This window comes from Anarhichas minor, unplaced genomic scaffold (assembly GCF_050575085.1).
Source record: "Anarhichas minor isolate MPS153535 unplaced genomic scaffold, ASM5057508v1 ptg000005l, whole genome shotgun sequence".
In the NCBI taxonomy this organism is placed as follows: Eukaryota; Metazoa; Chordata; class Actinopteri; order Perciformes; family Anarhichadidae; genus Anarhichas; species Anarhichas minor.
The window spans coordinates 4,270,294-4,286,204 of record NW_027466451.1 but is presented as its reverse complement, the minus strand read 5'-3'; the positions used below and the strand labels follow the sequence as shown (position 1 = coordinate 4,286,204).

The window sequence follows — 15,911 nt, the reverse complement described above, 5'->3', positions numbered from 1 at the left end:
GAAGCATCATTGGTGCATCGATTAATAATTGATTGTACACTCAAACCTTTTAAAGGCAGTCTTTATTTCTGTGCACTTTTTTGGTTTCCTGGTCATGCTTTCACTTTAATTTTGGGCAAACATGCACTGCGCCTGATAGATGTGACTTCATGCTACACAGCAAGTCAACTGCTACAGTATTAACCACCATGTGATACTGTGCATTCAACAGATGCACTCAGGTCATTTTAAACACATTGTTTTATTAGAAATTAACTCATATTTTACAATCTTTTTACTTGTTATGCCTAATTCCAATGTAGACGTAGACGTATCTCCGAGGGTCCTGAGAGAAGCATTAATCCTAACATTGTGATGAATGGGCTTCAATGCATCCAACGGGGCGCCCCTCCTGGCCAATCAGGGGCTCTGCAGCAGCTTCGACACCACCCCCCAGCGGCCGCACAGGCGCACTGAGCTCACAACTGCCATTTTGTGGCAGAGGCTACTCTGCTAAAGCGAGAGAGGGATTAAAACTAACTGCGAAGAAGCCTGCATTTCTCACCAGCGTGTTAAACTTTGTAGCACAGGCTCTCTGCTTCCGCTCGAGTTAAACGGGGAGAGAAACACAGAAAAAAGAGGTAAAGTATCACTACTTTTCTGATAAGGGGGGAGTTTGCAGGATCTTTAATCGGCCTCTAGGTGTCACGATGGGGCTCTGGGTCCGGCAGCTCGTCGGAGAGTGTTTGTCTCCCTCTATCGTTATCGAAAACCCCGTCAAAATACGCCTAAATAACCCAAGTAGTCATAAATGTACACACAACCCGCTGTATTTTACACGCATCTGTCACAATATCGTCGATGATAACTTACGAACGCTTCGACGATTTGGTTGGAGAGTTTAGGCCGAGGCGTCCATTTTCTCGCTTCTTTGTTTCCCGTCTTTACAGCCTTGACGACATGGAAACTGGCGGGTTTAAGTTATCGCCCTCAGCTAGCGTTAGCTTGTTAGCATTAGCTAATACACGCCAGGTGTGACACACACATTCACATCCCTACATGCGCGATGACAGTACTACAGGTGTGCACGCAAACAGCCGCGTAGTATGTTACGACACTCGACTGACTCCACGTTTTAGCGTGTTTCGTACTAACTTAAACTAATGTAGCAACTCACGTTAGCCCACAGTTAGCGTTAGCTAGGTCTGCACAGCAGCTAGGCCCTTCTCCCGTCGTAGCGTTACGTTGGACTGTTGAAAGTGCTGGAATCCCAACAAGTAACCACATTAAAACATCGATGTAGTATATAATTTAACTGAGCCGGTTGTGGTCGCATCTGTGCTTACTTTCATTGAAATGTAAGTCGGTTCAAAACGCCTTTCAGGTTGCGCAGTAAATACGCGGAGAGTTCCGCTCGGGCCAGCGAAGAGAGTGACGAGGCATTCGAGTAAAACTGAGATCACAGCGGTCACCGTTTGTCTAAGACCTAACACACGACGCGTGTTTCCCCCGAAATCAGCCCTCTTCCACGGTCAAATGTCGCATTTCTCTTCCCTTTTCCGTAACGGTGCTGTGGTCGGATTTGGCAGTTGTTGTTGCGCCCGCTGCCCGCTCGTCTCTCTATTCTAAGCCCACCTTGAGCATCACAGCCACAGATGTATGTTATAGCAGAGAGCTCCCTCTACGATTCGGCTTGGAGAGCTACAAAAATACCGCTATAGAAATGCCGGGCAGGGAGGCGACAGCTCAGTGCCGTCGCCTTGTTGTGGTAAATGTGTTGCAAAGCATCTATGAAGGCCTTTACCAGAGCCTCCCACCATTAAGACAAGTGGACACGGAAACCTGCAAACAAGCAGATGTTGTTCTCACAAACGCTGCCATGCAGCTGCTCCACCTGTGTCAGTACTGATGTACACGTTACATTAACCAGTCCGTTAGGACCACAATGCAGCTGTGGTATTTTTAAACAATATCAGTTGACTACTTTCAGAGTTTATGTTATAAGATACTGTGGTTGTTGAAGAAAATAGACCCATTATCCAAAGTATAAGTGGTGTTGCTGTATTTGGCATGTAGTGGTAAATGAGGCAGTCATGGTCAAAGAGTTCAATCATTGTTTTGTTAACTTGTACACAATGGCCACACAGTTGAGACTCAGAACACTTATTGGACCACTGTGAATGTGTGGCAATTCAGCACCGACCAAAATCACGAGTGACTTTATCTCCTTGTGCTTTTAAAACAAGGGACAATACGACTTAGAGCTGTGAAATGTTCAGAAAGGATTTCAAGGCCTGTGGTTATCAATCAATATTTGTAAACCCTGGGGCAAAAAAAACCCTCAGCTTTAAAGAGTCTTATCTTGTGAGTCCTTGTGACCACGATGCATACAAAGAGGGACGTCTAACAGTCGAGAAATGAACCTGACATGGCTCTCTATTGCAATGTCCTGTTACTTATCAGACCAGTGTGCAGCCTTTCAGTGTGCTCGTGTTTATGTGGACACACGCTCTTTATGAAACGGCTTTCAGCGGTTGAAGAAAAAGCATCAGTGCCGAGTGTTGCACAGTTTTCTGCTTTGAACTGATGTTCACAATAACTGTTCATTTGGTCATAACTGTTTGCATGAAGTGTTTCCCTCCCGGGTTTACAAATGGTGATATTCAACCACAGGCTTTCAAGTTATTTAGTTAGAACAGTTGACATGATCAGAGATGTGTAGGCTGTTAGAGTCACCGTGTCTGTGCGTGTGTAACGTCTCCCTCTTCCCTCCCTCAGGTTGACAGGGACAGTCAGGTAGCAGACAGGCATTTGGGTTAGCAAAGCTCAGCAGCAGACAAAAGGGAGAGCAGCTGTATCACAGCCCTGCACGCTGCAGCCCGGCCTACAGACAGCATGAAAACAGTTAATCTATCGTTGCTGTTCCAGGTAACACTAGTAGTGTTGAGTGGCAACATATTTACAGCAATGGGCTGTTTGAAATAGGTCACACTCAAACACGCCTTTCTTCAGCAGCAGATTCAAGGCAGTTGAACAGAGAGCAGAACTCTGCTCCATTAGCCCAATAGAGCACACTACAGCATTACGTGCTGCTAACGTATCACTCCTTCCCTGGAAGTCAGGATCTGATTCATGAACAGAATGATTATAGTCACATGATGGTTTGTGTACAAATCATATTGCAACTCTTTCATATCGATTAGATGAAAATACTCCAGCCAATGAATGTTTTGATGCCCTCTTTATCATAGCACACTATTAACAGTTCTGTCCTTTTATATAAGAGTATTAGAGCTGAAACAACATTTTGATAATTCATTATTTAAGCATAAAGCATTCCTAGTTCCAGCTTCTCAAATGTGACTATATGCTGCTTTGTTTAACCCTCTGAACCCAAAACCTGCAGGCGGGATGGAAATGTTTTCTTTAAACAGTCTCCTAAGCTAAATGCTAAATGGACTCTACTTGTGTCTCTCTTCTGGTCTTCTGACCACTTGAAGCACTTTAACACACATGTCATCATTCACCCATTCACACACTGATGACAGGGGCTACCATGCAAGGTGCCACCTGCCCATCAGGACTATGTCATTATTAACACACATTCACATACTGCGGGAGCAACTTGGGGTTAAGTGTCTTGCCCAAGGACACCGACATGGACTAGCGGAGCCGGAGATCGAACCGCCGATCCTCTGATTGAAGGACGACCCTGCTCTACCACTGAACCACAGTCACCCAGCTACACCGTTTATCACAGCCAGAAGCTGTGAAAATAGTCATACTCGTCAGATTTTTATCTTTCCGACGGTCCTTGAACACGTCACGTGTAACGCTTCCGTCAGAAAAAGCAGTCGAAACAAAGCTGGAATTGTGATATTTCATCAACAACATGTCTCAATCTCGCCACAAATAAACCGCTTGCTTTAACTAGACGCTCCTCAAGGAAGCCACGATTATCTGGGCTGAGACCAACACAGGTGTGACAGGAGCAGAAGAACGGTTCAGAGGGTTAATACTCTGTCACAGTAAATTGGATATCATGGCCGTTTAGTCAGACCAAACTAGAAGTAGGGCTACGACCATCGTCACAATGCGTACACAGATACACAAGAACACGCATGCAGAAAAACAATCTCAGGTTCATGAGGGTTTTTGAATTCGGTTAAATTGCAAATGTTTACCCTTCTCAGCACCGACGTGAACCAGACAGATAAAGTCACGGGTCAGCTCTATGTTGGCAGTTTAACACGTTGGTTTACAGTCTTGTGTGATGAAAGGCTCTGAAGGTGTTTATTGTGGTAAGACGAGGTTAGGTTCTTACCCTGATCAGGTATGTGTTGCAGGGTAAATGGTGTCGGACTGAACCCCGCTGTAATAGAGCAGACATGTTTCCAGTTGACGGCTTCAAAAGCCAGAAAGAGGTGGAATACACTGCTAGATCATTTTTGTTCCCACATATTTCAGTTCCTACCCAGCATGGACGGAGGGCCAACAGAGGGTGTAGGGGTGGTTGAGGTCCCGCACAAAGACTTCCCCTCCATCCAGGCCGTTCACAGCCAGGATGCCATGGTGGCTGACCTCCTCCAGCAAGCTGCAGAAGCCGGGGGCGTGGTGGAGGGACACGCAGGAGTCCTGGAACAAGGTTCTTACTAACTGCACATGAAATGGTCCCACATGTCAAAGGAGCACAGAGACGTAGATTTCCAGTTAAAGTAGAAACGATTATTGCAAGTTTTTGTGGAGAATGTGGTTAAATAATTTACTCCCAGAAATGTTGTGCTTCAGGTCACGGGGACAGAATGCTAGCAGCTCAGCAGCAGCTGATGGATGGTGGGGTGGGGATCGGTGTGGACGGTGGAGCCGGGGTTGAAATGATGGTTATGGACTCGCTGGATCCCACCCTGTTGCAGATGAAGACTGAGGTAAGCTCTTTGTGTTTATGTCCAGACCTGGCAGCCAAAGCAGGAAGCAGGCCTGGTCTCTAAAGAAAGATTGTTTGGACGTCGCTCTCAGCTTGACCTGAGGATTCCTTATGTCCCTGCTGGAGTACGTAGCTCTGCCCAACATTAACATGGAGCTGATTTGCAGGTGATAGATGCTACAGTGGGGGGATCAACGACCATGAGTGTCGTCGGAGGGGTGGCGGGTGGCGCTCACCTAGCAACTGTAACAACCGTGGACCAGACTCAGATCATCACTCTACAGGTAGGCGCTCCTCTGGAGCCACTTCACGTGATGGAATCCTCCAGTTCCTTCCTCTTGCATTTTGTATCTGGTGGGTGCTGACCTCAGGTCCCCCCGTTCTCAGGTGGTGAACATGGAGGAGCAGGCGGCTCTGGGTCTCGGGGAGCTCCAGCTGGTCCAGGTGCCGGTCTCTGCCACTACTGTGGAGGCCCTGCAGCAAGGCACCTTTGTAGACACCACTGCTATGCCAAAGGACGGAGACCCGGTCATCTGCCACACCCTGCCGCTGCCGGAGGGCTTTCAGGTAAACAGACAGACGCGCTCATAGTCGGGCTTTAATTCCAACATTTATGCCCGACTGCATTTGAAAACTAGCAGCTGCATCACTTTTAGGAGCATTGTGACACTTGAACTACTGGCGTATCAGTGAAGATGGTTGGTGTGCAGTTACATATGTTTAAATTAAAATTACAGGAATTTATATTCTTATTTAACTGACTTATTCTGGTTGCCTTTAAAATACGTACACATTTTTTAGCACATACTTTCTCTTTTACACTTGAGCAGCTGTGACTTGTCTCCGTGATGAATTGACAATGAATGCATTTGATGTGTAGGTGGTTAAGGTCGGAGCTAATGGGGAGGTGGAGACAGTGGAGCAGGAGGAGGGAGGAGAAACCCACCCTATAGAGGAGGAAGATGAGGAGGTGGGGAACCAGCTGCTGGACGAAGTGGAGGAGGAGCCCATTCAGCCTCTGAATGACGACCCAACATGGGCTAAAGACCCAGACTATCAGCCCCCATGTGGAGCATTCAAGAAGACCAAGAAGGCAAGATAGCTGTGTGGTATCAGTCTCTCTGTTGTAGGGATGTGACACTCTTCTCTGTAATCAAACTGGATGTTTACCACATGCTAAAATTTTAACTGTCATCAGCTTAACATGCGGTGTGACGGCTCGCTGTCTGTCCAGGGTAAGAAGAGTCGTCTGCGTTACGCTGAAGGAGACAAGGACATGGATGTCAGTGTCTATGACTTTGAAGAGGAACAGCAGGAGGGCCTTCTGTCTGAGGTCAATGCTGAGAAAGTGGTGGGCAACATGAAACCACCCAAACCCACCAAGATCAAGAAGAAAGGTGAGACACTGCGTAATGGAAGTGACACCATTTTGATTTGGTTTGGCTTGGAATACAGCCACGGTTGTCTTGTGCCGCCCATCACTCCTAACTATAGTAAACATAAGTAGCGCTTCTCTACTATACTGTCACAGTTACTTCAAATGGATTGTGAAGTGAAAATGTTCACAGTGCTCACTGCACACCCACAATGCATTTCAATTCATGTGTTAGTCCAGATCTCATTTAGCTGCTCTATCACAGCCGATACTCCTCCTGGGGTTCTCTTGAAAATGTCATACTCAGTGACAATACAAGTGAATACCACTTAAAACAAAGATTAACACTGTTAACTATGTTGGCACTGTTGCCGTCATTATCGCTGTTTGCACCCTTAGCTGCTAGCTGCCAGTTTAGACGTTGCCGTATTGAGTTTGAGTTGTAGCTGCAGTGGTTTTGGGCCAATCTCACGCTACATTATTCCAAGAGCTCTTGCTGTGATTGCCATAAAACGGTTCTACTGGGGAAGTTTTCATACTACTCAGTACTGGGTTACTTCGGTCGATACCTTAAAGGTATCCAGTACAGATACCCAGCCCTAGGTAACGCTGGGTGATGGTTCAAACACTGTCATTTAATGCGAGGTCTGTGTCTGTCATTGCTGCGTGTCAGGAGTGAAGAAGACGTTTCAGTGTGAGCTGTGTAGCTACACGTGCCCTCGACGCTCCAACCTGGACAGACACATGAAGAGCCACACGGATGAGAGACCTCACAAATGTCACCTGTGTGGAAGAGCCTTCAGGACGGTCACATTGCTAAGAAACCATCTCAACACACACACTGGTATACGCTACCACACGCCTTCATAAAATCAGCAACCGTAGGAGTAGTTTTAAGAGAAGACAGAACAATGGTTGAGTTTTTCAATGCCATGCAGCACGTGGAAAGCTGACACGTGTCTTTGTTTTTAATGTACGCAGGAACTCGTCCACACAAGTGCACAGACTGTGATATGGCTTTTGTGACTAGTGGAGAGTTGGTCCGTCATCGTCGCTACAAACACACGCATGAGAAACCCTTCAAATGCTCCATGTGTGACTACGCCAGCGTGGAGGTAACCCCAGCTTCTGTCTGCTTGTGTTTCTGTGTGACGTTGTCAAAGTGCAGTGTGTTACATTTTAGTGCCTGCACAATATATACACTTTTATACTGCTAACTAGAGGGAACTTAAGTTATGCAGAGCACTCACTAACAGGCAGCTCAACAGAACAGCGTACACTTGTTTGTAACACGTTGCTATTAGCCGAGCTAATTGGCTGTGCTTGAGTAGAACAGTAATGGTGGATGACAGACTCCAGACAGAGCAGATTCAAATGTCACTTAGTCATATAATGGCAGGTCATTATTGTTTGCCAGTGTTCTGAAATGTGTTTGTGTGTGGATGTTGTGTAGGTGAGCAAACTAAAGCGTCACATTCGTTCCCACACCGGTGAGCGTCCATTCCAGTGCAGTCTGTGCAGCTACGCCAGCAGAGACACGTACAAGCTGAAGAGACACATGAGGACACACTCGGGTAAGATGGACACCTTTACTGCTGATCTCCACTTGTAAAGCTGTCGAGGAGGAACAGGTGGTAGTTTTTGCAGATATAGGACCAGTATTGTTTTTAAAATGTTTAGCTCCCTTACTAAAGAATGTGTCCCAATCAAAAGGAATGGAGTTCACTTGACCTGTTGAGAAACCCCATTAGTTGTCAACTACAGAACTATACTTCACTTTAAGCAATACTGATGGATACAGGATTGTTAAAATCTATAGTTTTGGGGTAATTCATAAATTGTGTATCATACCTCCTGCGTATTGTTACCTCTTGGGATTCTTTTGTATTCTTTTAATGTTCTGTTTGATGAAGAACATGAATGATGGCATTGAATAATGATACACCTGTCTACATCTCAATCCTCTTCTCAGGAGAGAAACCTTACGAGTGCTACATCTGCCACGCCCGATTCACCCAGAGTGGAACCATGAAGATGCACATTCTGCAGAAACACACAGAGAACGTGGCCAAATTCCACTGTCCACACTGTGACACAGTCATCGCACGCAAGAGCGACCTGGGTAATACCCTCACTCACACACACAGACCAGAGGGTTTGCTGTGCCGTGTTGTTTTATTCCCTCAATGTGTTTTCTGTTGTCGTATGTGTGCTCCTCCAGGTGTCCACCTTCGTAAGCAGCACTCATTCATTGAGACTGGAAAGAAGTGTCGTTACTGCGACGCCGTTTTCCACGAGCGCTACGCCCTGATCCAGCACCAGAAGTCCCATAAGAACGAGAAGAGGTTCAAGTGCGACATGTGTGACTACTGCTGCCGCCAGGTGTGTACATACAAATATCTTTGTAGAGTCATGTGTGGGCTTACCGTTTCATTTGAATGTCAGTACCACTGAAATGATAACAATCATTCACTTTTGAAATGAATAATAGCAAAAAGAAGAGTCTACAGCCCTGATGGAGACTCTGAGTTATGTTTACCAGATTGAGCATCTCAGTCTGCTGGTAGATGGTAAACATTGTTACTGTAGGACTTAAGTTTGACCTGCTCTGGGCACTAGAGGAAAGGTCTTTAGGATTCATACGCTGTGGACCATCCTTCCAGTAGTCGTTGAGATATTTAATTCTGGACCAAAACGATGGACAGACCGACGTTGCCATCCACAGGGCATTGCCGCTACCATGGCTTTAACATGTTTTATTTTGAATGGATGTACAGTCCTTTTCCAAAACTGGACAACTAAAGATGAATATGAGACAAGAGATCAGCATTTAAGCTTTTATTTCCAGGTATTTGCATCTCGATCTGTTGAACAACCGAAGACAGAGCACCTTCTGTAAAGGAACGCCCGATGTTAAGCTGAGCAACGGTGTAAGAACTTAAAATGGATCAAAGTGATTCTTTCTTAATATTTAGCTGCAGATTCTTTGCTTTCAATAACTGCATCAAGTCTGCACGCCAAAAATCACCAAACTGGGGTCGGGGGGGTCCCTTGTGTGTCCTCTTTAGTGAGTCCAATGCATGCTCAGTCAGGGTTACGTCTGCAGAGTGACTCGGCTGGTCTAGAACCTCCCTGGTTGTTGGCAGTGTGTTTTGGGTCTTTGTAGTGCTGCATGATGAAGAATCTCTCAACCAGCTACGATGCATTTCTCTTTAAATGGTGGCCAGAGTGTTTCTGTAGACTTCTGAGTTCATTCTGCTGCTACCACGGTGTGTTCCCTCATCTATGTAGATCAGTCAGACGTTCCCTCCACAGCGCTTCACAGATGAGCTTGAGTGTTTGGGATCATGACCCTTTCTTTCTCCTCACACATTCGGTTAAAGGCTCATCTCTGTCTCATCAGTCCATACAACGTTGTCCCAGAACCTTTTGTTTCTCTTCTTTGTCAGAACCTTTTTTAGTCTCACTGCTGATGAATGGTTTGCATCTCCTGCTGTAGCCTCCGCAGGGCTCCAGACTCTGGTTGTATATGTGACCATTTTTCCGAGCATGTGAGTTCCAATTTCACACGATCACATTTCTGCGAGTGTACGATGACCGTTCTGTAGTGGAGACCGTCTATTCCTCGGCCTCAAAAGTCAACTTGACGAGTGAGTGTTGAGCAGTTGGGATCACGGAGGGAGGGTCAAGCACCGTTACAGGCTTGTGCTCACGGTACCTAACTCGAGCAGAAATACTTTTCTGCTCGCTCCGTGCGCTCACATGACGTGCATGCACCTGGTTTTTACATGCGCGGCTTGAGACTAATGTAAACGCTATACGTGTGCAGCATGTGTATGTACCAGTGGTTTTCCCTGGTCTGCTGGTTTGACGTCTGTTGCTCTGTGTACCAGTGGTTTCTTCTTCTTCAGGACATTCCAAATGGTTGTACTGGCTATGGCCACCGTTTGTTCTGATTGATGCTCCTCCTTCTCTCAGCTCCCATAGCCCACTCACTTTAAAAATGAATGGGTTCAAACATATGGTGCCATCTTCTGCGTTGTTTAACCGATCTAGATATAAATACCTGGCCATAGAAACTGAACTGCTGATATCTTGTCTCATATTCATCTTTTGACGTTTGGCCTCACTGTTCCAATGGTTCCAGAAGGAACTGTGTGGCACTGTCTGTGTACCTGTGTTTTCTAACGTTGTCTCGCATGCTGCTGGGTCCAGGAGCGCCACATGGTCATGCACCGTCGAACTCACACTGGAGAGAAACCATACGCCTGCAGCCAGTGTGAGAAGACCTTCAGGCAGAAGCAGCTGCTGGACATGCATTTCAAACGCTACCACGACCCCAACTTTGTCCCCACCGCCTTCGTCTGCCCCAAGTGTAGCAAGACCTTCACTCGCAGGGTAACGCCACTCTGTCTACCCGTCACGCACCTCAGGTGCTAGTGAGTAATCAGTTATAGAAGTCTACAGACTCTTTAACAGTGTGTTCTTGTAGAACACCATGGCTCGCCACTCGGAGAACTGCACTGGTGAGGTGGAGGATGCTGAGAATGGAGCCCCACCCCCGAAGAAAGGGAAGAGAGGAAGAAAGAGGAAGATGAGGAGCAGGAGAGATGAGGATGACAGCGGTGAGAATTTTACATTGTGTGCCAGCGTGGGCGAGATGCTATGTTTGCTCTGGTCTGATCAGTTGACCTGATGTCTGTCTTTGTTGTTTCTCTGTGATGCAGAGGAGGAGGATCATGCTGAACTGGATGAGGAGGAGGAGGAGGAGGAGGAAGGTGAAGGGGACGGCGAGGAAGAGGCATCACTGCTACAGGAAGAGGAGGAGCCAGAAAGCATGGAGCTGGACCAGGCCCCTGCCGCCATCCCAGTACCGGCTCCTGACGAGCCACCGGTCAAGAGGAAACGAGGCCGACCCCCAAAGAACGCACCCAAGCCTCCAACACCGAGCAAGTCCGCCAGGGTGGCTGCCAAGGCGGCTGCTTCTGGTGAGAACACGGACGGGATTTATTAGACAAGTTGATGTGGAGCACAGGTTGCTTTTAGTTCATGTAATATCTAAGTACTGTAAGTGCACCATAGCTAATATTCTTTCCTAATCCTAATGGACGCAAGTAAACGCAAAGTTAAAATCATTCAACTCAGGCGAGAAATGTGCGTGTTGCTGTGTCTTTAAAGCCGATCAGCGTTGAGATGCTGATTCACCCAGAGCTCTACGATACCTCGTATTAGTAGAGACCGGACCGAACTATGTATAAACCGTACGGTACAAACAATGTGCATGTGCTACCTGCCACTTTGTCATTGACGTTATCGGTTGTGTTCTGCAGCTGCTGCCATCATTCAGGTGGAGGATGAGAGCACCGGAGCAGTGGAGAACATCATCGTGAAGAAGGAGGACAGCGACGCCTCTGCGGTAACACCTCTGGAGCAGGGAGTGGCCCTGACCGTGGAGGGGGTGGAGCTAGACGGGGAGGGGGTGGAGACTGTGGAGCTGGCCGTGAACGAGGAAACGGCATCCGCCACCGCTAACGGAGATCTGACGCCGGAGATGATCCTCAGCATGATGGACCGGTGAACTCGCCACACAGCCACACGTGTAGCCGGACTACGAGTACACACATCAACATTTCCACATCCTTGGCCTTGTCCTCATGTACCATCTGTGTGGGCTTTTAACGGCAGCCATTTTGCCTCCATTGAAGTGGCTACAAAAAAGATGGCGGCAGCAAAAACAACCATGCACAAAGAAGGGAAGCCGCATGTAAATATTTACACACACTAGCTTCAGATCCATGTCCATCAACTGCATACTGATGATTGTGGGTCTCTCACACACACACACACACACACACCCTAGCAGAGCCCACGTCGTATACAGATTTCGTCCAAGCTAATGACAGACTGCTCTCTGCTCTTAATGCTTTTCTCAGTTTGAATGTCTTCTGAATGAGTCATTGTGTGTTTTGCTACTTGTTTCTACCCAAAGCCACATCCTGTGTCAGCCTCTACCCACACACAGCTCCTCTACATGTCGCTCTGCCAAAAGGAGACATTATCTGATCTACCTTCACTTTTTACTTGCTTGCTCTTCTTGCAACCAACCTGATTTTGCAAATTCCAAGCCTTTCTATGTGTATATATAGATATAAATGTAGTTTTTCCTAATGAAAGCTAGTCTATGGTACATGACTTTGAGGTACCACCACTCTCAGCCATCTGTATATCTGTTCTCTAGTGTTTCCTCCTCGGCCTGTTTAAACACACAGTGTAAGTTAGCAGAGTTTATTCCTGAGCAGATACATTCTAATGAACAGAAGTCACATCCAGCAGCCGGCCCGGTTCTAATGGAGACTTCCCTCCGTCAGCTCGGTGTGCTTTCCTCCTTCCTCACCGATGGAACATATTTGTCGTTCTCGTTAGCATGTTGAGGGAGCTAGTTTGCCGTCACATGAACTGAACCATCTTTGCCGGTTAGAGGAAATGCAGACGATCCTGATTCAGTTGGTGGAACGTTGTTCTATAGTTGTGAACGTGGAATTATGTCAATGCATCTGAGCTCTGGGCAGACTCCAACGATGTTCTCCAAGGTTCTACCAGCCGCTCGGGTTCCTCCTTTAAAGTTCATCTTGGTTCTGGAACGAGGAATGCACGATGCTGATTGATGATCCCGATCAGATAACGATAATGTCACTTTGTCTTTTTTCTTTTGAAAATAAGGTCGTAACGCACTTAAGTCAAGAAAAGTAATTTGGCTTTTTTTTTGACCGTGTTATTTATATATATATATATATATATATTATATCGTGCACCCCCCCCCCCCCCCCCCCCCCCCCCCACTACAATCAATGATCATCAACTGTGGCAGGTGGTTTGCATGTAAATACACATTTTAAAGCCTTTTCTTTTGATTGACGGTGAACCTTTTTTAATATTTTGAAGCGGCTGACTTGGAGACGTTTGTTAAGCTGTTCATTTCCCCGGTGAACATGCTGGTGCTCCATGTCCTGAGCCTTCCTTCTGCAGATGAACCGCTGACGTTCTGGAGCTCGTAGACATTCAGCTGCTTTCATTTCTGGCCCGTCTACAGTTTCCACTGCGGTCGGTTCAGTTCAGTGGTGACACAGAAGGTCTCTTTCTGTTCTCCTGAACCCTGTTAGTGAGGTTAGTTTCACCTTTAAAGAACAACAGGGGTGTTGAGTATCTGCTGAGAGACTCATCTAAACGCTTCTATAACATGTATGTAATATATACTATATGTTAAAGTCATCCAGAGGCTTTCCCTTGTTTTCCACCTGTAGCTGATACGGAGGTCTGCCTCCTGGAGGAATCAGGATTAGAACAGAAAACATGAAATGATTTGTCTTCTGAAGAGGTTCTGCTGGTTTCTATGTGGCCTTTCTGTCACAGTTGTTGGATGGAACCACTTCCATCAGTTGCATGGACACAGAGAGACGTCACTGACATCAAATGGACACTTTAGTAAGATGTGCTGCTGTGGTCTGACGTCTCATTCTGTAAAACAAGGAAGACCAAATGTTCTGTCGTCAACCGATCATGTTGTTGTTCTGCAGGCGGACGGATGGATGTTTGACTGTTCTCATAGCAACAGCGTTGCTTTTTGTTTGCACATTGCTTGTTTGTTTTTGGCAGAAGAATTCAGAGAGAATGGTTTGAAGATCAGGAACACAGAAGAAACCTTTGTCATGTTGGAAGATGAGACACTGTACAGCTGATGACAAATAAAATCCTCCTAATGGGCTGTGACTGCTGCTGTTCTTTACCAGGTCAACACACACACACACACACACACTACTCATGATCTGTGTTGGATAAAGGTGATCCATCACTGCAGGCTTCAGGTTTACACGTCACATCTGTGTGAGCTGCATACTGGACCACGATTGGCTTCCAAGATAGTTATGTCATCAAATCCTACACATGAACACATGAACAAGGGAATGGTAAATGGAGTTCTGACCACTCAGAGCGCTTCAACACTACATGTCATTCGTACACTGATGACAGGGGCTAACATGCAAGGTGTTTGTTTTGTTTACCATTCACTCCTATTCACACTCTGATGGCACAGTTCTGGGGTTTAGTGTCTTGCCCAAGGACACGTCGACATGGACTGGAGCAGCCGGGGATCGAACCAGCGATCCTCTGATTGAAAGCCTATATTATCGACTGAGGCCTGTTGTAGTACATCAATAATAAGCCTGTATTACTGATGTAGTGAGGAAGGGTTCAGCAGGAGGGGGCAATGTTTTTCAAAAATAAAATGTATTGATTTAACAATGCAAATACTAACAGCAACTCCGGCTTCAATACATTTATAAATCAGAGCGCACACAGAGCGTGTCTAGCAGAGCGGCTTCTCTCCATGTGAACAGCTGGTACAGTTCATCCTCACTCTAAAGGTTACACACAGATGTACCTCATTCAGTCCTATGCACAGTGTATGTGTATGTATTTGTCAGATATGTCTTATATTACCACCCAGCCTAATTCAACGCCTGTCATACACACACACACACCTTCAGTTAACTTTTGTCCCCTTGGTTGTTCTTTTCGTCTGGTTTTATTTTCTGTCTCTGTATTTGCTGCTCTGGCTGTTTTTGGGTCACTTCCTATAATACAAGAATAAAAAGCTGCCTTCTCGTGTCAAACTCTACTCATACATCATTCTGCACGATGGAGCTCAAATATGCACATTTCTACACAAGTATATGTTTAATACAACACGGTTAAAGGCCGTTCTGCAACATCCTTCCATACTTCAAAACTAAGACTTTTGTACTGTCATTTTGAAAGACTGTAGTACTTTTACTAGTTATGTTGGTACTTGATCAAAACACTCCACTTGCATGATTAGGAAAAGCTAAATATTCTTTACAGCATGTTTGGTGCCCCCTGCTGGTCAGAGGTCAATCAAACAGCCTCGTTGTGGTCGTGCACGGACCGAACACACACCGTGTCGATTCTCTGAAGATCAAACACCACCTGTTGGTCTTTTTGAGTTGTCTGATGTGATTTGGAGTCCTTCATCTGTCTTTAAACGTCTCATACAGTCTGACTGGTGTCAGTGTCTCTCAGTGGGTGTGTGGGTGTGTCGTTCTTCTCTACATTCACTACAGCAGTGACTCGACGTGGAACAGGATGTGTGTCAAATGTCATAAAGTGTGCACAATAGGCAAGAAAAGGAGACAAGTGTGCAAGCATGCACGGGTGGAAAAGAGAAAGTGGGTTACGCTGTGTGTGTGTGTGTGTGTGTGTGTGTGTGTGTGTGTGTGTGTGTGTGTGTGTGTGTGTGTGTGTGTGTGTGTGTGTGTGTGTGTGTGTGTGTGTGTGTGTGTGTGTGTGTGTGTGTGTGTGTCTCCACCCTCCACCCTACACTTTCTGATTTCTGCTCCACGTACCAACACCTTCCTCCTCTGCTCTCTGCTCTACCACAGATGTATACGGATTGTCTCTTTCAGAATATATATTCTTTCCTCTGAACATATGGGTTGTTGACTGCATGTGTTTCCCTCCATTACCTCTTCTTTATGTATTGATAATGTGGTGTAAGACACCGGAGGAGCAGTAGATGATCACAGCTACACTGTTAGTTTCATTGAAGTGTGAAGG

General features: G+C 46.2%; 1 protein-coding gene across 3 annotated transcripts; it reads left to right on the top strand.

The window, feature by feature from the left end:
* Positions 1 to 460: 460 nt before the first annotated feature.
* Positions 461 to 14,040, top strand: LOC142932548 (transcriptional repressor CTCF-like). 3 transcript variants are annotated; one of them, XM_076076452.1, is made up of 17 exons: positions 467 to 620; positions 2,758 to 2,907; positions 4,447 to 4,624; positions 4,768 to 4,904; positions 5,071 to 5,187; positions 5,291 to 5,470; positions 5,784 to 5,996; positions 6,102 to 6,300; positions 6,952 to 7,122; positions 7,260 to 7,393; positions 7,732 to 7,852; positions 8,251 to 8,400; positions 8,500 to 8,660; positions 10,494 to 10,676; positions 10,771 to 10,903; positions 11,006 to 11,266; positions 11,609 to 14,040. In XM_076076452.1, exons 2-17 carry the CDS (start codon positions 2,875 to 2,877, stop codon positions 11,854 to 11,856), a joined length of 2,619 nt encoding a protein of 872 aa, XP_075932567.1. In that variant the 5' UTR covers positions 467 to 620; positions 2,758 to 2,874; the 3' UTR covers positions 11,857 to 14,040. The 3 variants fall into 3 exon arrangements, with proteins under 3 accessions (XP_075932585.1, XP_075932567.1, XP_075932576.1); XM_076076461.1 differs by having other exon boundaries at positions 468 to 620; positions 6,138 to 6,300; XM_076076470.1 differs by lacking the exon at positions 2,758 to 2,907 and having other exon boundaries at positions 461 to 620.
* Positions 14,041 to 15,911: the final 1,871 nt, after the last annotated feature.

Excerpts from the sequence above, each read along its gene's own strand:
- LOC142932548 (XM_076076452.1), top strand. The coding sequence starts at position 2,875 with ATGAAAACAGTTAATCTATCGTTGCTGTTCCAG. Across the intron at positions 4,905-5,070 it reads TGTTGCAGATGAAGACTGAG|GTGATAGATGCTACAGTGGG; the intron begins GTAAGCTCTTTG and ends GCTGATTTGCAG. Across the intron at positions 7,394-7,731 it reads GTGACTACGCCAGCGTGGAG|GTGAGCAAACTAAAGCGTCA; the intron begins GTAACCCCAGCT and ends GATGTTGTGTAG.